The sequence below is a fragment of the Botryllus schlosseri genome, chromosome 16 (genome assembly GCF_051294905.1).
Source record: "Botryllus schlosseri isolate E-star chromosome 16, Bs_hap1, whole genome shotgun sequence".
NCBI lineage: Eukaryota > Metazoa > Chordata > Ascidiacea > Stolidobranchia > Styelidae > Botryllus > Botryllus schlosseri.
In genome coordinates this window covers 20,957,049-20,983,315 of record NC_137251.1, presented here as the reverse complement: position 1 = coordinate 20,983,315, position 26,267 = coordinate 20,957,049, and the positions used below count along the sequence as shown (strand labels likewise).

At 39.9% G+C, this 26,267-nt stretch overlaps 2 protein-coding genes and 1 long non-coding RNA gene across 3 annotated transcripts in view; 1 reads left to right on the top strand and 2 right to left on the bottom strand.

Moving 5' to 3' along the window:
• The window catches only part of LOC145459414 (uncharacterized), a 229,606-nt gene extending 209,264 nt beyond the window's left edge, over positions 1-20,342 (top strand). The window contains exon 2 of the long non-coding RNA XR_013921405.1: positions 20,130-20,342. This is a non-coding gene — a long non-coding RNA (uncharacterized LOC145459414). The remainder of the gene's footprint in view (positions 1-20,129) is intronic.
• The window catches only part of LOC145458778 (uncharacterized), a 264,884-nt gene extending 239,857 nt beyond the window's left edge, over positions 1-25,027 (bottom strand). The window contains exon 1 of the mRNA XM_080337261.1: positions 23,419-25,027. Within this exon, the coding sequence (XP_080193387.1) occupies positions 23,419-25,027 (1,609 nt within the window). The remainder of the gene's footprint in view (positions 1-23,418) is intronic.
• Positions 2,605-15,165, bottom strand: LOC145458940 (uncharacterized). Its single transcript, XM_080337453.1, has 3 exons — positions 14,503-15,165; positions 6,089-6,638; positions 2,605-3,704 (listed from the first exon to the last, which is right to left on the bottom strand). The coding sequence occupies exons 1-3, from the start codon at positions 14,738-14,740 to the stop codon at positions 3,272-3,274; spliced, it is 1,221 nt and encodes a 406-aa protein (XP_080193579.1). The 5' UTR covers positions 14,741-15,165; the 3' UTR covers positions 2,605-3,271.
• Positions 25,028-26,267: the final 1,240 nt, after the last annotated feature.

The window sequence follows — 26,267 nt, the reverse complement described above, 5'->3', positions numbered from 1 at the left end:
TTTACGGTTGAGCTGACGGCTATCAAAGACATCTTAATCTTGGCGTGCAGCCATTGGGAACCTAACATACAATTGGTAATTTTCGCAGACAGTATAGTAGCGCGAATAAAGCAGTCTAATCAGGATATGGATTCGCTGCAAACAATCTTTCATGAACAAACTCGTTGGAGCCGAATTGCGAGTTCCATCTTGATCCGGTTTTATAGCGGTCATTGAAGACTAAAACACCACTTGCATAGACTCGGCTTACACGAAAGTGGACGCTGTGCCGAATGCAGTGGACCATTTCGTTCTTTCCTGTAACAAATATTCCAGAGAACGGACCCATCTGAGCGGAGCCTCACAACAGTATCCAACTCCCTACAAATTGTTGTTCGCCTAACCTTTGTTGCATTGACTCTATGGAAGGGACATGTGGCATGTGATTTCAAGGCTAAGCAATAAACATGTTTTTGTCGCCCAAAGCCAGCAGCTAAGCATCACTCCTCAAACCATATTCTGAGATCCGAAAAAGAGGAAACGTTTTTACAAGTCCCAAAGGATGAAGTAGCATTCATTGATACGGGTAATTTTGAAAATTTACAGCTTATATTGAAGGGTTTACTAAGAAAGAAAATATGGTTATTTTGCGACTGGAGTCCCGAAAGACTCGTCTCCACGTATAATCGCTTAGTGTTGACCTTTTATATTTTCTTTGTCAAACGTGCTGTCGAAATCCAGAATTCTCGTCTTATGGCATTTTTTAGTTGTCTTTGAATGATCGACTGACTTTCAAGGCTGTAAATGACGACGAATTACCAAAAAGATGCTCGGAGGACATATGGCAACTTTACAAATACCCACCCATTTATACATATACTATATAATATGCGACTTACACATTGTATACAGCCTATTATACAATATATCAAGCTTGTAATTATTGCTATTAAAGGAACGTTGAAGAAATAATTTGATCCTTAGAAATCGGTGTACAGTATCAATAAAATAATGTACAGACATAATACATTGGTGAGTATGGGCCAATCAGTATAGGGGCCAAATGTATATTTTCCTGGAGACGGCGTCAGTTTATGTATCACTGATGTAGATCTCCATAAGCTCTTTAAGTGTTTGAAGGTTTGAACATGGTAGATCTTCAACGATGAGAGGTTAAAAGCTACTTTGAGTGACGCAGCGGGCAATTATCATACAAGAAATAAATAACATTGCCAGGTAAGTTTGTACACATTCCAAACCAGTATCGACTATGTCTGGTATGTCTCCTCAATAAGTCATGGAATCCGTCGCCAGTGATAATAATTATTACACAGAATGAATGACATAGTTCCTTACAGAAGTTTCAAATAAACGTTTTGGTATCGGGCCTGCCCGTACATTTGTTGAAGAAAGACTGACAGTGGAGTGTCATTTCATAGCAACGCGATTATTACTTTCGCTTCCACGAGGAAATTTAGTCATAACAGGAATACATTTCTTCGCAGAGATTAATCCATATTGTATGCAAATAGGACGCGTAAAATTTTACTACGATACGATATTGAAATTTCCTTAATATATCGAAATTAAACGTGCATATATTATCTGATATTTGAACTTAGTATGTATGAATCCCAATTAAACACAATCGATAAGCATAAGCATTATTTCAATACTGACACTCCTCTTAAAAAATAAGCGTAAAGCAAAAGGGTGAAAGTAGTTCCTGATAATTATAAAGTAGAAGTCGCGCTGGAATATCAGAATTTTCCTGTATAACCGCTCTAACTCGAATATAAATTTCAAAAGCAAATGAATTAACACAGGCGGTCAAGTAGAAATATTATCGTAAATGCGATTATTGTACACTCGATTACAGTAGACGTCATAATTTCAAATTCAGCTGAAAACTACTTCAAGAATAAGTAGTCAATGTTGTAGTCAAATGGTACATCCAGTCGACGCGTCGCACTTAATTAGCAGTAACAGACGGGTGCATCTTCATGACGAAGCCCAAATGAGCAATATGTGCAATTTTTGAAAGTATATTTAGTTACCGTGGTACATAGGCTCTTTCGCCCGGTTATCAAGATATTTTCATTCCAAAAAGTGATGCGAGCATATCCCAAACATACGTCCTACTTCATAGAATCAAAATTGACATAAGTAAGTAGCTTTGGATTAAAATGTGTGAGCTATCAGTGGAAGTAGTCCGAAAAAAGAACGATTCGAATAAGTATTACAACAATAAAAACCGACTTCAGTACTTCGCAACTATTAAATGTAGCCTACTTCTCTACTGAGCACATCTGTTAATCAATGAATGATTGTTCTGAGAATGTATTTAAGGAAATTGCTTTAAAATACTTGTGTACTATATTGATAGTCGCGATAACTCCCGGAGTTGATCGTGACATCGTCTCACCTACCGGAGCTCTTTATAATCATCGGCGTAAGGTGAATTTCGAAGCCATATTGCGTGGTTGCTAATCATCTAATCTTTCCCTAATTGTGTAAGTAGTCTAAAAATAAACCACGTCAGGAGGTGGCATTGGGGAGCTTGGTGTAAATAAACCTGGAACCTGTGCGTTTTGATTGCCTAGACATAAGGAAAAAAATTGAGGATAGATACATGGGTTTTCAGTGTAATTTCAGAACCAGAGCAGCAAGGTAACAAACTTTCAATGGAGTCAAAAATTTGCTCTAGCCTGCTGTCGCACATAGTGAGGAGAGACGACTATCGAATTCAGTCACGGCTCGATGTAACACCATTCTTATTTTCACATAAGATTTCAAACCATTTCAATTCTCTAGCGAATGTCCGGCGAACTCCAACAATACCGATTATTGAGTGGATGCGATACGGTATTCGGAGGTAGGGTTGGCTAGTGATTCGATTCTGAACCGAGTATTAGACGTCGAATCGAGTGTCACTCGTTATTGAGTCACATGTGCATGGATGACGTGGAAAGTTTCACCGTTTTTACGACCAACAATGCTGTGAGTTGATCACGACTCAAAATATATATCATTTCCATTAACATGTGTGACTTCGTACTGCGTGCTTCCTGGGCTGTGATATGACAAATTGAAGCTGTAAGGCTTCCATCATGGAAAAATAACATTGGAACTATAATTCACGTTGATAAATGAACTCTTAGTGTCGAGGAGCGCATCATTTCAGCACGCAGAAAATCATATTTCACTACTCGACTAGAATCATTAAAATGAATATTCGATTTAGATTCGAGTACTCAAACCCCTTCGCATAACCCTACGATAAATAGCAATGTCACGAGTCTGCAGATGTTTTGTTGGCAGCCGCTTTAAATTTGTTCCTCTTCATCTCTTCTTCTGCTTCAGTCAAGAGTTCTGTGTCTTGATTTTCTTTCCCCGCTTTCTTCCGAGCCACGAACATGCTGGTCGGTCGCTGCCCAATGAAATCCCAAACCTTTTTCGCCACTTCCTCGTTTTCCTGCTTTTGATTTTGAATGCGGAGTCGCAGCAAGAAAGCTTTCTCGTTCGATTCGATGCGGGACTTGACCACGGACAATCGCGAACGGCTTCCCATCCCGGCTATCTTGCTGATATTGTGAGACTGAGATTCTTCCCGTTCGCCGAATATGTCTTGGGCTGTCTCGATCGACTTTCGGTGGCGGGAGAATTGTACTGACTTTTTGCGGGTGGGTTGCTTGTCCGCGAACATCTCGTTGCCCTTGCGTGATCTACGCAATAAAATACAGCACTCTTATAAGTAGTAGTTTTAAGACTCCTGGCGACACATAACCCCAATATACAATTGAATATACTATTCATTTTTTACTAGTTGCTGATGATTACCACTGACAAGTGTCAGCCGAAAATAACCTGGTGTATTTCAATATTAATATACTATTCAATTGTACAAGTAACAGTAAATATTTAATTTTAAGGAATATTATAATAACATTCCAACTAAAGAGTCTCGAGCTATCATTAATCGTTCACTGGTTTGTAACATTCTTTCAGCATGTCAGTCTTTTTCTGCCTGTTTTGATCCATTGCTGTGGCATTGGCATAAGACGCAGTAGGTTAATAATATCGATGACGCTTTATATCAGGGGTCGTGAAACTTTTTCGTCCGAAGAGCCATATTCGCCCATTTTTTCATTTTTACTCCCAAAGAGTCATACATTACAATCAACAGCTACGTCATAATTGAACATGCGTGACGTCATGATATCACTTATTCAGACTCACTAGATGGGATTTGTCGTGTGCGCGTCATTTTCTCTGTAAAAACTCGTACAATTATTATGCTGGTAACCTTATTCGAGCCTGCGATAGTTGGGTTACGAGAACGTAGCTTCATCGAGATGCTCCTTTTAAATGCGAGAACCCGTGATCACATGCGTAAGTGGAGCCAAACATGGTCACTACAGCAGTATATGCCCAATGCAGAGTGTGATACATAAGTGACGTTGGGCCAGAGGGGGTGCAGGTGAACATTTTCCTCCCAAAATTAGCCGATTTGCATATTTATTATTCGGAAATGAAGCCCGGAGCGAGAGGTAAGGCACATACGGGTCAAGCCTCACCATTGATACCGCAATATATCGTAAATAGCACAGAATCTATAATCACTGATGTTAATCGAATGTAACTGTCACAATGATTCCAAAAATCTAAATACTGACCGACTCCTAAATTATCAAAGTATTCGGCGGAAAATATAACGCTGCGCTACACGCCTACATTTTGTCGCCGGAACTACAAAGGTACTTACAAATTAAGAACGTGGATAGCTATATGGTGTAGTTTGCAATTCGTGTTTGTAATTATGAATGCCACTTTCACAGCTGTTAACTCCGCGCCGTAGATCACGAAGTCAATGTGTATTTGATAACTGCATTGTCATGTATGGTCATCGCCATGTCTGCTATTCACTTTGATCAATCAACGTGCAATCCAAGATTACGAGTCGGGTACATCGAATCCGCGAGTGATATTGGTCGTCAGCGAGACAGTAACCTAAATTTCGGGGATTTTGAAAAGGAGGGCCCGAGCCGCTAGACCTGAAGACGGCATTATCTTTACCTCTCAAAGGCATGTTTATACGGTCATGAGAATGATTATTCTGGTCGAGATGAAAATTTACTAACAAGTTGCTGCAATACTGATCAATTCAGTACAAGAATAATTGTTAGGTAAATAGCCATATCTTATACGCAAAAGAGCCATATATGGCTCGCAAGCCATAGGTTCCCGATCGCTACTTTCTATTGACACCACGGAGTTAAGCTAGAGCAGTGGTTCCCAACCTTTTTTGTTGTCAAGGACCCCTTTAGACAAATTATTATTTCTGCGGACCCATTTATAAATTTTGCCTGAAATTCAATTAAAATAATATTGACCATTGCAATATTTACTCTACTCAACTACTGTAGGCTACTGTGTCAAATTGTTGCCGCGGTTGCTTAAGGAAGTAAGAAAGAACAACAGAACGAACGAACGAACGAACAAAAAGAAAAAAACTGAATGAACCATTGACATAAAATTAAAAAATATACTGAATGAACCATTGACATAAAATTAAAAAATATATATTTGAAAATATAGAGACTAGAAAGGAGTGCGATTTTAATTGGTGGCATGGTAGATGCAATATTGCAGTGTTGGGTCAATGTACGTAGGCCTACGCATTGTATGTAGCAGTATAGTTATGCATACCGGTACAGTTTATTTTGGCATGCTTGAGCTTGACACGTGTACATTTAAAGAGATAAATCAAAGTAAAATAATAACTTTTCGTTTACTTTTTTTCAAAATTCAGTAAGGTAATCACGGACCCACAAAGGGTCAGTGGACGCCAGGTTGGGAACCACCGAGTGTAAAGTACCACTGGTGTAAATCTTTTACCTGCAGTTGAATACAGTGGACTTACGTTCAAGATGATTAGGCCTACTACAATTTTTTTACCCTTTTACCACATCATATTTACATCTCAGTACACCTTTCAATCGAGGGGTCGAAAAATTTATTGCTATTTAACCGGTGCGCCAAAGCGAAAAGCTCAGCAGCCAGGACTGTGAATTATTGCCATGATCAATTCGTTGACTAATGTACTTACGTTTTGGATTGAGACGTAATCTGTTCGTTGTTGAAGCCAGGCCTCATCTGTGAATGAATGCTGAAACCCGTGATTGGAAGAGTCAACGTCTCTGGTTGTTTGGGACTATAAGCAGCTGTGTCATCAGGTTTGGCGACTTGCTTAAAGCCGGCATGTTCATCTAGGAAGGTGACTACTCCAGATGTCATGAGCACCGCAGCCTCTGATTCGTCACTGAGACGTCGCGTACGCTTTATTACGCTGGGTACGGGTTTGCGGATGATTGAGTCAGGAACCGACTGGGGTCGAATGGACGGATTTTCAGTCACGGTCAATTCATAGGAGACATCTTCTGGATTCGCATTGCTGTTTATGTCGTGAGAGTCTGATATGGTCGACCCGTCCTCTTCGTCTGACTCGAAATCCGGAAGAATCCGGCGCCTTTGCGATAGTCTGTTCATCCGAGAATTAACTCCGGGGGCGTTGATGAGACCGTTGGTGAACAGTTCACCTTCGATATCGTTCGCGAATGTATTCTCCGGGTGTTGTGGCGGACTCTTCTTTGCTTTACCTGCAGGATTAGCATCAGTAAGTAAGGATCAGTAAGGTAATACCGAGTGCGTGAGTGATCCGGTTGTGAATAGAGCATCTGACTATCGCATATGATGACGTCGCCAGTCCGAATGATGCGGAAAGTTCAAGTTTCTACCTTTTATGCGACCACAAATAACACACTGACAGTCTTGCATCATATTAAATATGATTTGGTATATGACAAACGTATTTTGAAATCGGTGGATAAAATAATACATCCAATATCTGCAACGGTGACAGAAGTGGACAGGCGTCGTGCGTAATCTGAAGGTCAGAGATATCGTTTTGCTATCGAAAGAAAATCTTTTGAGAAATCGACGGAAACTGGGCGGATTCGATTCCGATTATCCTTCAGAAGATAGGTTGGTCTGAAAAGCCAGGATACTCGTGGGATGAACAGACTCTAACCAACGGAGAGCCCACATATCTGAAAAGGCCAATACACAAACTCATCTCAGTAGTTGGAGCAGACTCTCAGTCGGTTAAAACAGAACGGTAGTCGTTCTATTGAAATGTATTATGGGTTGCGTTTAGTTGGTATGGTGATAGTGGTTTAATATTTTGTCAATTCTGTATGCTTATCGTACGTATACGTGTGCATAGTTGCTGTTGTTGTTGTTGTTGTTGTTGTTGTTGTTTGTGGTATTCATGGTGTTTGTCGACTACTATGGTCGTATATACCAGGACAATATTCATTATTTTTCTTCCGTAGCTGCCGACTTGTAGCACGGCCCACGTTTAGGCTTTAATAAGACACCGCTTACACGGATGTCCATAGTTCTTAATATCTATGTATTTGTGGGCCGATCCCCGACGCTGGGAGCATTTGTTATGTTCATTCGCTTGCAAAACGACAATTGTTTCGAATTGCATTTTCGTGGAAGCCATGCAACTGCAGGAGTCAGGAGTCAACAGGAATAATTATATTGCAATTATGGGCGTCGCGCGATTCGTCTTTTATGTATGTCGATTGAGCGTCCCCTTCAATGCATTCTGGTTTGATTCTGCCGAGATGTCAGTTGCGATGTGACGGCAGTCGGCAACAGCGACCACTTTCGGGTCACATAGGAGTGAGAGCGACTGAAGAATGATTGCGAGAGAGGTTTGTTTGTTTTTTTGTTTGATATCCATGTTCTCTCGACTACATTGGTCATTTTCACCAGGCCGATACTCTTTATTCTTGATTCCGTATTAACCGACTTGTAGCACGGCGCAGACTACTAAGATGGTCTCGAGACTACAAGATATCAAAGCAGGATGAACATTATGAAATTTGTGAGGTGGAACACAAGACCTTAACCCTTTGTGGACTGAATATATTCTCTATGGTTGGAAAAATTATTTCTATGCGTAACTTTAATTGTTTTGCCTCAACTTAGACATTGGTCAACATAATTTAAATTTTTCTTTCAATTTTTATTATTTCAAATGTTTGTCGCAAATTTGCGACATCAGGCTTTCGCGACAAAAATCGAAACAAAACAGGTCAATTTTAAAAATTGAAATTATTCTTCAAAATTAGCAAAACAATTATAGTTTTTGTTCAGGCACAGCTGTACATGACATTTGACACATTTTATAACAGGTTGTTCTTCATAGGTATGTCTCTTGCATCTCTGCCTGGTGTCCATGGAAGGCGTGTGACCCACTTGGTCACGTTGGGGTGGTCTTTGTTGGTTCTCTTATGATACTCCTGCTGGATACAGAGAGATGCCCTCCGTCTTTTCCCCCTGTCACTAATTTTCCATACTTTACCAGTTTTTTTTTTTTTTTTTTGTGCAAGCAGACATACCAGTTTTTTTTGTTTGTTTTTTGGTGCAAGCAGACATTTTTGCATCTGTTTCGGAAATTGCACAAAAACAGTCTCGTCTGTACAGCAATTAACTATTGACGACAGCAAAATCAACCAAATTTCAATTTTACCAACAGGATTTGCTTTGACAAAGGTACTGGCCAGTATCACATTGTGATTGTCATACCACTTTACTGCCCAAGTACTAACGCCGTCCAGAGAAACCTCCTTTACTTCAAATCTCACTCTCCTTGTCCTGAAGTATGTACCATTACTGAATTGACAGCCACTCAGTATGTTTGATGGCACGTTTGATCCTTACTGCAAGAAATCACATGCGAGATGAACTATGAGCAAGAAAGATTTGATCTGCTTCCATTAATCTCGGGACATGAGATCAGAAACTTAATCATATCTAGTATCATTGGCCCATTACAAATAGGATCTTGGCATTTTCATGAGACATATGCATGCAACTTCTCCATCTTTTTCAATATCGTCTCCAGTCATCTGCATTGCCTTCGTTGGATTAGTTTGAACGGCAAATAAATTGCTCTCATAAACAATCCAGTCCAGGAATTCCGCTCCAACAAAATATTCGAAATATGCGTGCGGAGAATAAATAGAATAGTCACTGTCGAGCAATTCTGCCTTCCATTAGGGAAATAGTAGCCAGGGATCTTTTCTCCTTGAATTGTTTTCCATATAGATTTTCGTTTCGGTTCATGCGGTGTCGCATGCAATAAGACCCGATGTTGTTCCTTTCCCTACTTTTGAAAACACGATTGAGGATTCTCCATCAGATTCATTGGTAGAAGAGGATTCATCCGAACTCATTTATCACATCGCAGCAGAAGTTGCTGCAGTAGAACGTTCTTCATCGTCAGAATCACTGCCACCATCTTTACTGCCTTTCCAGTTTACCGTCACTTGACGATTGATTTTTCCCCATAAAAACATCTGGTATCTATTTCCGCAACAGCAATTTCTGATTGAAATTATTGAGAATATTTGTTACTTTTTAGTACTATTCTAGTAGTTAGTTTACATATTCATTGTCATTATGTGATGTATCAAGGCACTTTCTTGACTCGTGAAGTTGGTGAATCTATTCCCCTCTTTTCTCACGTAAACACCTGTTCCACATGGAAATATTTCAGTAGTAGGAATGTTGTCAGAATTTACCAACAAAGGGCTGATGACGCAAATTCGCATCACTCCTCATTTTCAACTTTGCCAAGAAGAATAACAAATTATTGATCCAAAACACTTCTGGCTATGTGATTTATGGTGTAACGAATCCTATACATATTTTTATAAACGAATATATTCACCAAATCCTTCGACCGCGAAGCAACAAAGAACGTGGGTCCACTGACTTCACTCAGACATGCCAATGCAATAAACAACGTCCGGGACACCCACCTTTCACTCCAAACACTCTATTTTAAAAGGCGCCAAAGGGAAGTTCGGAATGTGTATTTTCTGCGACGGCCGTCGTGGCCGTGTCATGTATGCGTGAAGTCAGTACAGAATGATGTAATTCGGTATGTACCGAATTTGTTACGCTAGTCCACAAAGGGTTAAAAGACGATAATCCCCACTATGTTGTGCCCCATTAACACAATATCCTATGCTAGGATGTGTTGAATCACTATAATCCATAGGCATGGCGTGAAAGCACAATTTTGTACCCAAAAGTGTCGTGTACTACTTTATGGCGGAAATCTAATAATCATACTTATTTACACGCATAAATGTACAGTGTACACTGTATCATCCTGTTAGTTTCAAAATCCTTAGAAATGGTATCCAGAACTCAAAACTAACGCAGATGAGTTTAGTCAGGGCTTTCGATTCGTCAGAGTCTATCCATGCAATTGATGTCAACCAAATACTCGGATAGTATGTATAATCCAATTTTATTGACTGGATTCAATCTGTAGCGATATTACGTTGCTTTCTACCGGACCGACAAGATTTTGATTATGTCATGTATATGTAACATTGAGGTCTTGACATATACAATGATTAGTTAAATCATGTCTCGCGATTTGTACATCATTTCAACATGGAATTTAATGTACGTCGCTTATATTCACCGGATGATGACCTCATAGTTTGTACGAGTGAGGTAAATATTTGTTGAGTACATTTCGTACTTACCGAATCGCGGTGGGCAGCAATATCCAACTGAATTATAATCTTATCATGAAATTAGTCACTTGCTGGACACTCTTCGGGTTGCATGCCGGTACTCGTTTTCCACGACACACAATGGACTTCCAAATCTATGCTATGATAGGTCGTGTGTAAATTTTTGATACTCCTGTCGTGAAAATGACAGTGCACTGTAAACGAAAATCGTGTGTTTCGTCGATACTCACCCTGGCTTCGGGAGTAAAATCAGGTAAATATCAGGCACTTTCAGGTACCAAATGATAATTTCACATCCTTAAATTGGTGAAAGTGAATTGAATAGATCTATTCTTATGAAGACATATCCCAAAGGTGAAGAGGCTTCTATTGCCGTGTACAACCCTAAGAAATCACAAAAAGGTGATACACGTAAACATATACAACACTCTTGGGATATATCTCCACAGGATTGGTGTATTTAGGGTTGCATTTAAAACAAAAATCAATTAAAAAAAAAACATGTTTATAACAGGGCTCTTGTTTGAAACATCTTTTTTATTGTTTTTTCTAAAACCATGACGTCACGAATATTCGATTGTGTCGTCATAGGGGATTGACATTCAAAATATAGGGTAAATATAACTCCTTTGACGACATATCTGTACATAGCTGAATAACCTACTATTTTGAGTTTTCCGACCATCCCATATCGATTTACGTCGACTATATCGGGTGGTAATTGTCCGTAGGCTCAGAGAACATGTTTTCTGGAAACTATTTACGCAATTATGTTATAATTTCACAATTTGAAAAAAAATCTTGCTTTTTTGAAGGCCTTTGTTTAAAACACTGTTTAAAACATGTTTTAAACAACCATTTGTTTTAAGTGCAACCCCATAGGTGTATTGGACTCATGTTCGGCCATTGGATGTTGTGTAAGCACAATTTAGTACTCGAAACTAGCGTTTATTTGATTTTCAGCCCACGCCGTGGTGGAAATCAGATAAATGTATCTATTCCCAACCTTGGATTTACGGTATGTATGTTATGCCACGCACGGACAACCACAATTACGCCAGCAATGTATTCAAGAGACTGTGAATGGAAGCTTGTGACTGGACTTCTGAACGAGAGGGTGATTTTATTATTAGATATAAACATTACAACGGTTGCCCATAATCAGTGCTTAAATACTTTCGATATTAGTGCTTATTTGACATTTATTAACCTAATACCCAGAATACAATATTACAACATTTTTGCTGCATTTTAAACGAAAGCAATGTCCGACACAAGCAAAGACCGCATCCGTTATTAATATATCATTGGCTCATATCACATACTTAAAAATTTGTTCAGTTGTAATTCGTTACCTCGGTGAGCTTATCCTGTTTAGACTTATGATTCAAACTGTTTACTCTAATATTTCGTTGGATATAAAGCGTAGCTTATTTATTCGTTGAGGCGATTGGAATCCAATATCCCAAAAAGATAGTATAAAAACTGGCATCGTGTTAAACACCCATCATCCAATAGCGCGAAATTGGATTTATTATACGATTGCATGTCTCGGGTGGCTCGGCTCTGAAGACTATGTCATATCGAGCCTCCCGTCTACCTTGCATGTCACATTTCACTGTTACATTTTTCTAGTGTTATGTTGATATGTAATGTATACGAATAAAGATTCTCTCTCTCTCTGCATGATGTTAGAATTAGGGCATTACACACATCCTTGTTGTCTAAACAAGACCACCGTCATCAATGATGTCGTTTAGTAGCCCTACTTCGTTTTTAGTAAACTAAATTATAAGTGGGACTTCTCTTGTCTTGACAAATACCCTGAATGATACTGATATATTCAGCACCAGATTAAAATTTCTGGGATTTTTATTCCTTAACAGGATTATCAGGAAACAGTCAGCCCCGCGATACAGCTCTGGAGAAAAATGTACTCTAAGTGCGTGACAATTTACCCCTTCTACATCAACGGTCTTCTCGGGACCACAGTCGAGGCAAATATCAAGATACAACGGGCTTGATGAAACTTGCACGTTAAAATCTTGGCGAAAGTTAGGGACGCTGAATTCCCAACATCCTCATTCCTGCTCACGTAGAATAAATCCTACTATTTTATTTTCAAATTTGTGTAATCTATGTGACTACAAAGAAAATAATGCCCGATATAGACCAAACGATCATAATTTCGTGTTTGCTTGACCATAGTCAATGCACTTCGCGACAATATTGTGAGGTGATTACGACACGAAAATGTCACATCCACGAAAGTGCATGCCTTCGGCTCCGGATGCCGTTATAGGCCTACCACTTGTCCTTATTTCCAGGCTTTCACCTTGGTAAAAAAAAAGTCTCGAAACGTTAATTAATGATGATGACAATATGGATCTCACTCGAAAAACCTTCTCTCGTCACTCGACTCGAGTCGTCGATTGGTTATTCTGTCAGACATGTTGTACACTGTCGAGCAACATATCCTAGCCTATCTCTGTATGGTGATATATTAAATTAGATATATAAACCGCAGCAACATGTGGGAATTTGTTCGTTTTATATCGATAAATGGGTTATATGTCTTTTTATCGACGTGTCGAGATATGCAACTACACACATTATCGTCAGCGACGCGCGTTTAAAAATAGATGTCATGCCGTTGCACAATATCACATATCACGGGCAAGGGGTGGCAATGGATATAGTAGCTCTTACACACCTCAGTGGAACTTATACAATCCAAATATATTCTTTTATTAAGGTGGTGAGTACTTACTGATTGAATGAGTGTGCGGAAAGAGCTAAGCAAACAATGTCGATAGTCTAATAACGGGATAAGTACTCGCTACGATCACGCTTAGTCGGATTTAAACCTGAGACAGCAAGCTTGAAACAATTTTGTACATTGGCAATCCCTTCACATATTACATGATGTGTGACATGCCGCATTGAAGATCCATCGTACATCTAATTCTAGAAGTATTCGTCTCAGTAGTATTAGCTTTTGTGCGGAAGCAGTTGAGTGACGGCTTCGAAATGATATACGTTTGGAGATAGTCAATCCCTCCTTAGGGTCGCATTTGTTTTTACGGCGTATCCAATCTATATTCCATATCACCGTGAAGCGGAGAGTCAATATAATTAAGGCTGGCGGATCTGGTATATAGTGAATGTACTGATCGTCCGGTATGCGGTTGTGTATTGACAGTCTGTTTGTTTGTGTGGTAGGATATTCATGGCTATTTGTAAAGACACCGGTTACGCGGATGAGATGGTGAGGAGAAGCCTTGATAAACCTCCAACACTTAGGTTGGAATTCTGGAGTCGACCTCGGACGGACTCGAACTCGCAACCCATTGGTGTTGCAGCCGTGGTTTATACCACTACGCTATCTCGCAACCCTGAATTGTCAGTATTTCGTATCTCTTCATCGACCACTTCCCACAATGAAAAAGGTCTAGACTCTAGAGTATAGTGGTACAGTGATCTGATTGATCGAATTACAGGAATAACAAAATTATATTCTATGTAGAATGTTTCTATGCAATCATGTTATTATAATCTGATATCTGATTTTTCTGACAACGCCGCAAGAGAACTGTATATCGCAAATCGGTTCAATCTTGATGTGCAGACATTTGTCATCATCATGCTTTCGGGAATAAACTGCGGTTTGACATGAACTTGACTCGAATTTTGTTGCACTTCTTTATAATTTGTAATTAAATTAAATTTCCACCTTCCATGACTTCAGCATAATTTTAGTGTAATTAAAAAAATGTGCAGCTATAATTCTGATTCTAATCTAATTCGGAAACGCTGCAAAAAGTTTAGACGTCCAACTTTGCACATAGAAGTGAGAGGCAACACGGGAAGCGACCATCCATTGCATACTAACCCTTGGGTCCAGATTTGTTCTTCTGGTATTTCAACATGAGGTTGAACTTTTCATCTTTTTTCGCACGCAATTCGGCTTTCACCTCCTTTTGCGATCGCGTTACAGCGGCCAAGGCTCGTTTTCTGTCGACTTCGATCATACTCAATTTCTTTTTCAGCAATATGTTCATATTCCGATTGCTTAAAATAGTCTTTTCCAATTTCGAAGATGTTATCCTACGCTGACTTTCCATATCCATTTTCACAGGCCGCGATATTACAAATTTATATGTCGGCCGATTCCGAATTCCAAATGTCTGTGAAACGCTTCAGAAAATGCTTGTCATTTATCCAACAGCAACGATTATACGATCATACTTTACTCAAATACTAATATATCATCTCTCACAGCTACTGTGAAACGGAAATAGAATTTAAGTCATGTACACTAATTAGTTATCAATAGGAAGTGAAGGGCTTTTGAGTATACCGTCAATTTGATGTGTAGAACGATATACAAGCCTGGGCGATCTGAATGTCGGTCAAGGACTGTAGCAACACTAGCTTTAGTCAGACTACACCACTCCGTGTTGACATGCTAGCACATCTAAGAATTGACACGCATATGTTATTTTCAATTCTCAACTAGTTGCTGACGATGAACGCTGTTGAATTTATTTCGAATATATTATGCAATTGTATACTGGAGTTCCATACCTCCTGGATTATTCAAATCTAAGATTCGCGTTAGGCATTTTGATTCGTGATAAATATTATTGATCATCAACTATATTACCTTCGTCAAATGTAGACTGAGTATTCTCATGATTCGTAGGCTATGAAAAATCTCGATACCTCTCTTCAAACACTTATTAATACGGCCGGGTAAAATCAAATAGACTTGAGTAATTCGATTCTGATTCGAGTATGTCGCATTTTACCTGTTACCACATATAAAACCATGCCATTTCTACGTGCCATCTAAAATATTTTGGAATTTCTTCGACCATAACCTTTTAATTACAATTTGTGAAAATGCGGTGGGTTTGATCACGACCTCATCGAAATGCCATTTCAGCTAACATGCGTAGCTTTGTACGACATGTTACACCAACAATCGTGGTTTCAAGGCATGTACAGTGGGTCAATAGTATCGAGACTATAATTTTTGTTTTAGTAGAAAGGATCGTATGATCTCAGTACTTGAAATTCATCTCTCACTTCCTGTCTCGAATCATTGCAGTTAATCCTCGTTTCAGATCAGAGCACTGGAATCATTGTGCCCAGCCCTACTTATGGAGCGATAAGTGATTTTAGAACCTTTTATATGTGCGTATACCAATCACTCTATCTCTGTGCACGGAGAATCTGCATTTTCGATTTCCGACTTACTTGAAATCCCTGAATAATCTTACCTTGGCACGCGTCAACTCGTCTGGCTTAATCAACCCGCGCGGCACTCAAAAGTAGTCTATCAATGAGGCTAACTTCTCTCGCTATACGGATCACTTTCTAAACCGCTGCATTGAATCGGAACGAGTACCAGACGCATAGTGTATACAGACTATATATAAGTATCTATCTTATCTAAACAGCATGAAATCTACTCCTTTGTAGCTATTTAGAGAGACTTCGGAACGATTTCTATTTGTCACTTCGAACTCTATTTGCTTTCATCTTAACAAAACTTATGGATATATTGGCCGATATCTTGGTGATAAGCTTTTGTCGGTATCTACCGATACGATACATTGTGTCACACAATCCGGTAACCGTACACACTTACGAGTAGATCATGACAGCTATTCATGTTAATCAATCGGTCAACATTGCGAATTCCAACTCATTGTTAACAGAATATGAATACAATAGACCGACTAAACTTGTCTTTATGGGACTTATCATGATCATTAGCCACAGCGTGACATCCGAGAGCAATGTATGTGAAGATGGGGTGAAATACGAAATTTGCGCCAATGTGACTAACATGAGAATTGTTGCGCTGCTATATAAATGCGATCCAATTAATATCATTGTTGATTATGCCCTTACAAAGAGTTGCCAGCACAAAGCGGCCCCCGGACCGCTTTTCAAATTCTGCAGAGGTGGCGGGCCTCAAGACTGAAATATCGAGACCAATAGACCACACCGTTTAGCAACCACGCTTGTAAGAATTTACGTCTGTATACAATGCTCGGCGATGCTCATAGTTACTACAGAAGAAATAATATGTTAATAAAGAAATGTAAATGGACAAGAAGTATCATGATCATCACTTTTTTGAACAATATGAGCGGTGCACGATACCTGAGAACGCCTTTCATCGACTGAGGAATCGATATTGGGGCTAAAGATATGGTGGCAACTGAATGACTATCAACTCACAATTCTTGATCTTTGATTGGTAGATAATCCGAGAATTAGCAACTAAAAACTCAAATAACTCCGCTTCTACTAGTTGGAATTGAGACAAATATTTTTGCATCTTTTATGAAGACAACCCAACAATTTCATGGGGTTAACAGAAAAATTTGAATTTCATTTTTATTTTTCTTGATAAATAAAAAAATTTAATTGGCTCTGCGGCGGCTTATACTTGTTATATTTGAACCAAATTTGGTGTGCAGCGTTTTTAGGGTAACCTGACAATTAAATCAGCCAATGGCTGGAATCCGGAGAAATTAATAATTTTTGAACAACCCTACTGCCCATTCATATCAGCTGATTCTCCCTGGATGGGACGCTGTTGCCATCGCCAAAGCTGTTTCTGCTAGTGCTGGATATAGTGATGTTTATGGCACAGCAGAATAGTTTACTTCGAACAGCAACGACAACAGTTTGAAGCGGAAATAAATACCAGCATCATAATTCACTTTACCAAGCTTTCTTTTGAAATCTCAAATCAGATCGTGTATACAGGCCAGGTCTTGCCTAAACTTTTTGCCTAGTTTCGCCCAAAAAATGAAAATTGTTTTGTAGTATTAGAAATAGTATAAAATCATAACCAGTTGAGTAATGATGCAAGTAGAAAAACCCTACTTGAGTACTCTGAAAGGGTATATGTACTTCGTTGCAGACTACATATGGTTACAGGTTAATCGACTAAAATGTTAATTTACACCAGGCCAATATTCTTTAACAGGATTCCGCATCTGCCGACTAGTAGCACGGTCCACTTTTAGGCTTATTTGAGACACCGCTTATGTAGATTAGATGGCGAGGAGGAGCATGGATAAACCTTCAACAATTGGAATGCGATTCTGGAGTCGACCTAGGTCAAACTGAAATCCACTACCTATATTGGTGATGGAGCGGTGGATCACGCCCACGCTATCTCACCACTGTATGCTTATTGCTTACAAGTATTCTGATGCACCCTTTCCAGATTATTTCGTGTCAGTGTCCAAGTATATTCATGGCTGCAAACAGAGCTTTGGAGCGTTCATAAAGGTTAATTGTTCAGGCTCCAGATCCAGGGCTATATTTTGCCTAGGAGCTCAATGATACCACTGCCCCAACGCCGGCTCCGTTAAATAATTGAGTGAAAACTGTCAAATGGGTCAGTCAGTAGTAGGGCTGGGCACAATGATTCGAGTACTCGAATCTGAATCGAGTATTAATTTTAATGATTCGAGTCGAGTAGTAAAAGACGATATTTTCGAGTACTGAAATTACAAGCTCCTCGCCACTGAAAGTTAATTTATCAACGAGAATTATAGTTTTGGTGCTAGTTTCCAATGTGGAAGGCTTAAAACACTGATTGGCTGCATTGAAGCATACGAAACATAGCACAAAGCTACAAAGCTTACGTGAAATAACACATTTTCGAAGTCATATTCATCCCATAACCTTGTCACGAAGTGCAATGAAATCGGTATGGTCGAAAAAATATCAAAGCATCTTTAATGTGGTGGATAACAGGCATTATATTCTTTGCTGTGGCATAAAAGGTACATATTTGAACTTTGACATATTACATTATGTTATGACGTCATAATGTGTGATACTCGAATACTCGACTCGACTCGAAGCATAATACGTGATTCGGAATCGAATCACTCAGGTACTCGATTTTGCCCAGCCCTAGTCAGTAGTCAGTAGGCTACCATCGGTTGCAACTATGATGTTTCGACTATTCTGCTGTCAAATCCACGAGAACGTGGTTCTTTAAAAAAGGTGGCCCAAAGTGGTAACAATTTTTGATTATGTGAAAGGTTGCTGGTGATTACGTGAATTCAGCAAATTGTAGTACCATCGCATCTTAGAAATATACAAATAGGAGCTTATTGTCAGATAACTGGCTCCAGTTCCGGCCACACCCAAATTTCGCAAAGAGCTCAAGCTCCAACTTTGATGAAAATGCACGGCTCCAGTGCTACGAATCCTAGCTCCGGCTCCAAAGCACTGGCTTCATCGCTATTCAAATAAATGCTCTGACGTTTGGGAAATGCGAGTTTAGCTAGATGACATATTTTCTCTGAGATCGCCTGAATGTGTTAACGGTGAATGTGCGAATTATGGATGAATGTTCTATAATCTATAGTTATCGGTTTAACGGTATCGGCTCAAGAATTCAATATAGGCCGGGCTTTCATTCATATCTCCGAGTCATGATCATCGAGCTTTATTGCGGCATCGGTTCAAGCTGACGCGGATATCTATCATTCACGGGCATCGGACGGACTTGGATGAAATTCGGACCTGGTAGGAGTTTGCACAATTTTGTGATAGTCGGTTCGGATTCGGATTCTATTGCAAATTTTGTTTGGGATATCTTCTACAACTTTTAACTTCTGTTTCGAATACATTTTAATAGTTCTGACCTAGACGTGACTTTTGCTTTCGAGTCAAAGAAAGAAATCGTCAGCTCCAGAATCTAACACGGACAGTGAACACCTTGTATTAGACTGGTAGCACTCTTAAGTTGTTCTGCCAGAGGTTCAAGCAAATATCAATCAACTAACCCTGACCTTAGCTCTTGTAAAGGCTATACCTATAATGAGTATCTTAGTTCGGCCGTACGATCAGGCTTCTTCGGAAAATGTCATTCGATTCTGCTTTTATGGATTCTGGACGAGATTTATCGTATTTGGATGAGCTGTCTCTTATTCGGACGGACTTCTGCTCAGAGACCAAAGTTGTCGGACGCGTCCGGATCCTCGGAAATCAATATCCGCTCATCACTATCATCCGTACGCGAAATCGTCTCGTGCTGGTCAGTTTCTCATATAGTTATTGACATTTGTCCATCAACAACTATACTCTGCCCGATATCAACATTCCCGGTAAAGGAATGGTCAAAGTAGTCATCGTTGATATACTTGAGTAAAAGTAGAAGTAACGATGCAATTTGTAGTCAAGTACAAGAGTAGTTATATAGATCGGTCGTGAGGTGCGTGGGGCTCTTATGGCGGGGTCGCGAGCGGCTGGAAAACCGGGGGTGGCGAGCGGCTCCTTATGCCTTATGGCGGGGTGGCGAGCGGCTATTGCGTCTTATGGCGGGGGTGGCAAGCGGCTCTTATGTCTTATGGCGGCGGTCGCAAGCGGCTGGGAAACCGGGGGTGGCAAGCGGCTCTTTTGTCTTATGGCGGCGGCATGCGGCTATTGTGTCTTGTGGTCGCACGGTAACCCTTTTCAGCATAGGGATAGCTCGCACGCGGCTTCGTTGTTGGCATGTCGTACTTCGTGTTGAATATTATCAAGTAAATAGTCATGTGATTGATCCTTAGGTAATGTGTATATTCCAAATTACGGCGAGTACGACAATGATATATCGTTATTCTTATGGACGCGGCGATGATTCGTACTTTCAGGCATCTCTCGCGCGGTGTTGAATATGTACGAGTCACCAACAATAACCGCGCGGACGGAAACGTGGTTTGTTGTGAGGATTAAGCAGTGCGTGCGACCTATATTTCGAATGACCTGTGCGCTGAATTATTTCTCGTCCAGCCGCTACTATCGATTATTACACTATTCCATTCAGTGCGAAATAGTTTGCTAAATCTAGGAATCAGTCGCATGGTGTTACTTTAGTAATTAGTTTACCACAGAGCCGGCGTAGACGGTGATTCGAATATCAGCAATAACCACGCTCACAAACTAACAGTTCGAAAAGGTGTGAAATAGTTTGCTAAATCTGGCACATGGTAATGTTTTGGTAATTAGTTTGTCCCAGAGCCGGCGTAGACGGCGATTCGAATACCAACAATAACCACGCTCACAAACTAACACTTCAAATAGGTGTGAAATCTATAACAAACCCCACGATCGCTCACAAGATAACGCCTAAGACATAGCCATTTTTCGATTCTTACCATTACTTACATCCCAATCGCTACAGTTTAATATGTCGATGGTTTTTACTATCAAGTAATAAGTAATGAATAACCGAACCGGCGCAGACTGTGATTCGAAAACCAACAATTTGTCACTTGCACGCGATCGCTATATGTTTTGACACTTCGCACCGTTTTCACATCTATAGAATCAATACCAACTATAATTCTACAAGAATCAAGAATCACAAGTATGTGCATTATACAGTTATTGTCTTTATTAACTTGAAATCAACCTCTCAACAAAAACACGCATCTTATCACTCGTCAACTCTATCATGAAAATCCTCGAGTCCTTATCATCAAAAATGTTATAGCGCGGCGTCGGAATCCATTCGTGGGATGTACTAAAGGTAAATCCAGATAATCCAAAATGAAATATTTGGACTTTGACATAGTCTGAATCGAAATATATTGACAAACATGACTACCAACTTTGATCCAGTCACATTTCAAGATCATACTTTGAAACAATCCTTGAAACTTACAACTCCATTCACGACTGAGTTTTCCGTTTATCTAATAGAGTTTCAGTAAATACTATCGCGATATTTTAATGTGTTACTACACACAATAGAATCAATCAATGAAATAGCACCTGTTGTAAATATTTCTAACTTGACAACCACTTGTGCATACAGCGATCGACTTGTGACGCGATGAGTTAAATCGGAATATTTCAATCTATTTGTCGAAACCTTGAACAAACTAGCAGGTTATTTTTTGTTGCAATCGAGTGAACGGAAATAGTATTACGTCTCAACATTTTAACATCTTCCCATACACAAAAGAGTAAAATACAAAAAAACCTTGTCAAGTCAATCCGTTTGTAACTTACCCAACCAAAGCAAAAAGTATCCTTATGAAAAGTAGACAAGACTACGCGAGTAATCACCACAATCCAAAATCCATAGCAAGTTCGGTTGTAGTCATATACCGCCAAATCATCTTTTTATTTGTTCAACTGTAAAAGTCGTTACTATTCTGTAAGATAAAGTAATTACTACTCGGTATATTTTATAAACCAAGGTAAATACTACTCGGTGTGTGGTTTGAGATTAACATATTACATTTGAGTATACCGGATTTGAATATCTGACCAACGTAGTTGAGAATTCTTACAATCGAACGCAGGCGTTATATTGAAAATTTTCACGAATTGACACATTGATTTCGACATATGAGATTTTGTAATAGTCGATCATGACTCGATTATTAAATTATGAGATTATTAGACCCGGTTGTGTTGAAGGTTATTACGATACCAACAAACTTTTCAGAAACATTGTTATTAACATATCGATTTGTGAAACTAGATTAACATGTCTGAAATGTTTTGATTAGGAAGATTAACCCGTGTTCGTAAAAAACCACGCAGCGTATTGTGGATATCAGAAAATATTTTACAAATGTAATTGCCTCCAGTAACCAAGACTAAAGATGAAACAACAATTTCCTTTATTGAACAATAACCGGTACAATACTTTATTATCGTAATCTGCGGTGAGAATTGAAACACTTTCGCACATTACCCGGTGTCAAGATATCACACTAGGTGAATTGACATACCACCGCTTGATTAATACCTAATCCGTTCGCACCATTTTACATACTTTGATCATTACAAAAGTAAATTGGAATATGTTTGCTAGATGCATTCAATTCAGTTAGAAATATCTGATGCACAACAATCGTAATACCAAGGAAGTACTTGCTACACTGTAATTCACTTAACGTGTTTTAAATAGTATATTCATATTGAAATGAACCCGAATATTTTCGGCTGACACTCGTCAGGGGTAATCGTCAGCAACTAGTAGAGAATTGGAAAGAACATTGTATATCAACAATCGTATCACAAAATATGACGTCACCAGCATGAAATTTCGAATGAGAGAGCGTTCAATGTACTATTTTTAGGTGATACACGAACTCCTTTTGTTGACAGAGTTTTGGTTGGTGTATTTTGATAAAAGTTGATTCCAAGGCACACAAATGGAATTGTGAACGGCCTCGACCTACGATTCGAAATCGGTCGTCTCGATAATTATTCGCACAAATCGGATTATCCAACAGATGTTTGCCGATGGCAGAATTAATTGCCTTTGATCGATCAGCATCAATCTTAAGTGGATGAGTTAAGGGTGAGCTTTTCACATCGCGTGACGCACGTGTTCTGATAAATCTGGGGACATGTTGGTTTATGCGGTCCTGCAGACGTCTTGACGTTCTTCCCACGTAGCCACAATCACAGTGGCACCTATATTCGTACACTACATTACTTTGTTGAAGTGCAGGAAGCACGTCTTTGCGTGTTGAAGGGAGCAGTTGTGTTGTTGTAAAAATCACATTGGTTTTGACTGTATCGTAACATTTACCGACAGCAGAAATCAATTGTTTTTCAAAGCGGGTGGAAATGGGGCCAATCCAAGGTAGATGGATATAAACATCTTTTATTGTTCGTGCGGTGGGCTCTGTTCGTTTTTCTGCGTTGAATTGCGTTAATTTCCTCTCCATGCCGCGGCTGATGACGTGTTCAGGGTAACCGTTATCAAGTAAGATTTTTCGGATGTGGTCAAGTTCTAAACTCAGTTTGTTACCCGAACATATCATCAACGCTCTATGCACGAGTGTGCCTATGAGGTTAATTTTTCTGCGCCGAGGACTAAATGAATTCCAGCGAAGGTATTGGCCTGTGAATGTCGGTTTTCTGAAAACAGACGTTTCAAATTTGTTGGTATTGCGCTTTTCAACTAATACGTCCAGAAATGATAATGAGTTATTGCGTTCTTTTTCTATTGTGAATTGCAAGGCCGGGTGAAGCGAGTTTAAGCGAATGAGAAATTGGTCACACTCCGATTCATTCCTGAAAATGACAAATGTATCATCTACGTATCGGCGGTACAATAGTGGTTTGGCGGACTCACGCTGGGACAGAAGCTCGCCCTCGTAATACCCTACGAAAATGTTGGCCAAAATAGGTCCCAGGGGACTTCCCATGGCTAAGCCGTCTATTTGGCGAAACATGACCTCGTTAAAGCTAAATTCCACGCAGCAAGTTGCCGCTTGTAAAAGTTCAACAAAGACGTTACGCGGGATTGATGGTGGCGGTAACTTACCACCGTACAGCGCGTTGGCACAAATATCAATAGTCTCATGCAGCGGAACGTTCGTAAAAAGACTAGAGATATCAAATGAGCTCAGAAACACGTCTGGATTCGGCAAATCCAGGTTTCGTATTTCACCAGCGAACGTGAACGAATCGCGAACACATTCCGTGCCGTACAATTCCCGAACCGGTTCCAAAATGTCAATAAGCCATTTTGCCAGCTGATGGTGAGCAGACCCGATCATGGAAAGTATAGGTCTCACTGGGACATTGTCTTTGTGAGTTTTTGGCAGTCCGTACATGCGTGGTCTTTGCGATCCCGTCGGTCTGATGGCGCTGTATGTTTCTGCCGTTAGGACACCGTTTTTCTTCAATGTCAGCAAACGGTTGGTCAGTCGTCTTTCAATTTTAGGTGTATTATCAAATTCCGAAACCGAACCAAGCGAGATAAATTTGGTTTTGTCATGCAATATTGATTCCATTTTCGAAATGTAGTCAGCTTTGTTCAGAATGACAACACCGGATCCTTTGTCTGGTTTGGTGATGTGAATTTCAGGGTTGGATCGCAATGCTTTGATGGCTAGGAAACACTCTTTGTTCATCAGGAAGTCCGCCTTGTCGACCGGGCATCCACAATACGAATGCGCCAAATCTGATAACCGAGCTTTGAGAGCAGGTATACCCTCGTCTGATTTAGGTTCGTGGTGTTTTAATTGGCCGAGGAGAACTTCAAGTTCCGCAAATACCTCCTCATTCTTGACGGTGGTAGGCGGCAGGCAAAAATTGAGCCCATGGGATAAAACAAATTCTTCAGTCGGGCTTAGCTTATGATCTGATAAGTTGAGTATATTCTTCTTGCTTGGACTTGCATTGCTACCGAATCGCTGGCTAACTAAGCGGTTAATGCCACGTTCGTTCCTTGTTGTATTCTGCTTTTCTTTGATAGTATCTATCGATGCCAAATAACGGCAGAAGCGAAATAAGTCGAAAAACGACAGGATTGAACGTACTTCCTTCTGCAGCGATCGACAAACACGGCGGAGAGTAGTAACCAACTTCTCATTCTTCCCAATCTCGTCATATAAAAACGCTTGTTCCATTCTAGGATTGAGGCGGGCGCGTGATTTTTTCTATCCTGCTTTTGATAAATGCTGGTAACGTCTTTTTTGCGATACAAGCCTTCAAAAAGGCTGTTGTTGATACCGCAGTTCTCAATCTTCCCCTAGTCTTTATCAGCTGGTTTAGGATACGCAACTGACTTTCACTGTACCGCTTTCGGAAATATTTGAAGAGCTTCTTTGAGGTACAGAACTTCAATATACAATTAAATAGTATATTCATATTGAAATGAACCCGAATATTTTCGGCTGACACTCGTCAGGGGAAATCGTCAGCAACTAGTAGAGAATTGGAAAGAACATTGTATATCAACAATCGTATCACAAAATATGACGTCACCAGCATGAAATTTCGAATGAGAGAGCGTTCAATGTACTATTTTTAGGTGATACACGAACTCCTTTTGTTGACAGAGTTTTGGTTGGTGTATTTTGATAAAAGTTGATTCCAAGGCACACAAATGGAATTGTGAACGGCCTCGACCTACGATTCGAAATCGGTCGTCTCGATAATTATTCGCACAAATCGGATTATCCAACAGATGTTTGCCGATGGCAGAATTAATTGCCTTTGATCGATCAGCATCAATCTTAAGTGGATGAGTTAAGGGTGAGCTTTTCACATCGCGTGACGCACGTGTTCTGATAAATCTGGGGACATGTTGGTTTATGCGGTCCTGCAGACGTCTTGACGTTCTTCCCACGTAGCCACAATCACAGTGGCACCTATATTCGTACACTACATTACTTTGTTGAAGTGCAGGAAGCACGTCTTTGCGTGTTGAAGGGAGCAGTTGTGTTGTTGTAAAAATCACATTGGTTTTGACTGTATCGTAACATTTACCGACAGCAGAAATCAATTGTTTTTCAAAGCGGGTGGAAATGGGGCCAATCCAAGGTAGATGGATATAAACATCTTTTATTGTTCGTGCGGTGGGCTCTGTTCGTTTTTCTGCGTTGAATTGCGTTAATTTCCTCTCCATGCCGCGGCTGATGACGTGTTCAGGGTAACCGTTATCAAGTAAGATTTTTCGGATGTGGTCAAGTTCTAAACTCAGTTTGTTACCCGAACATATCATCAACGCTCTATGCACGAGTGTGCCTATGAGGTTAATTTTTCTGCGCCGAGGACTAAATGAATTCCAGCGAAGGTATTGGCCTGTGAATGTCGGTTTTCTGAAAACAGACGTTTCAAATTTGTTGGTATTGCGCTTTTCAACTA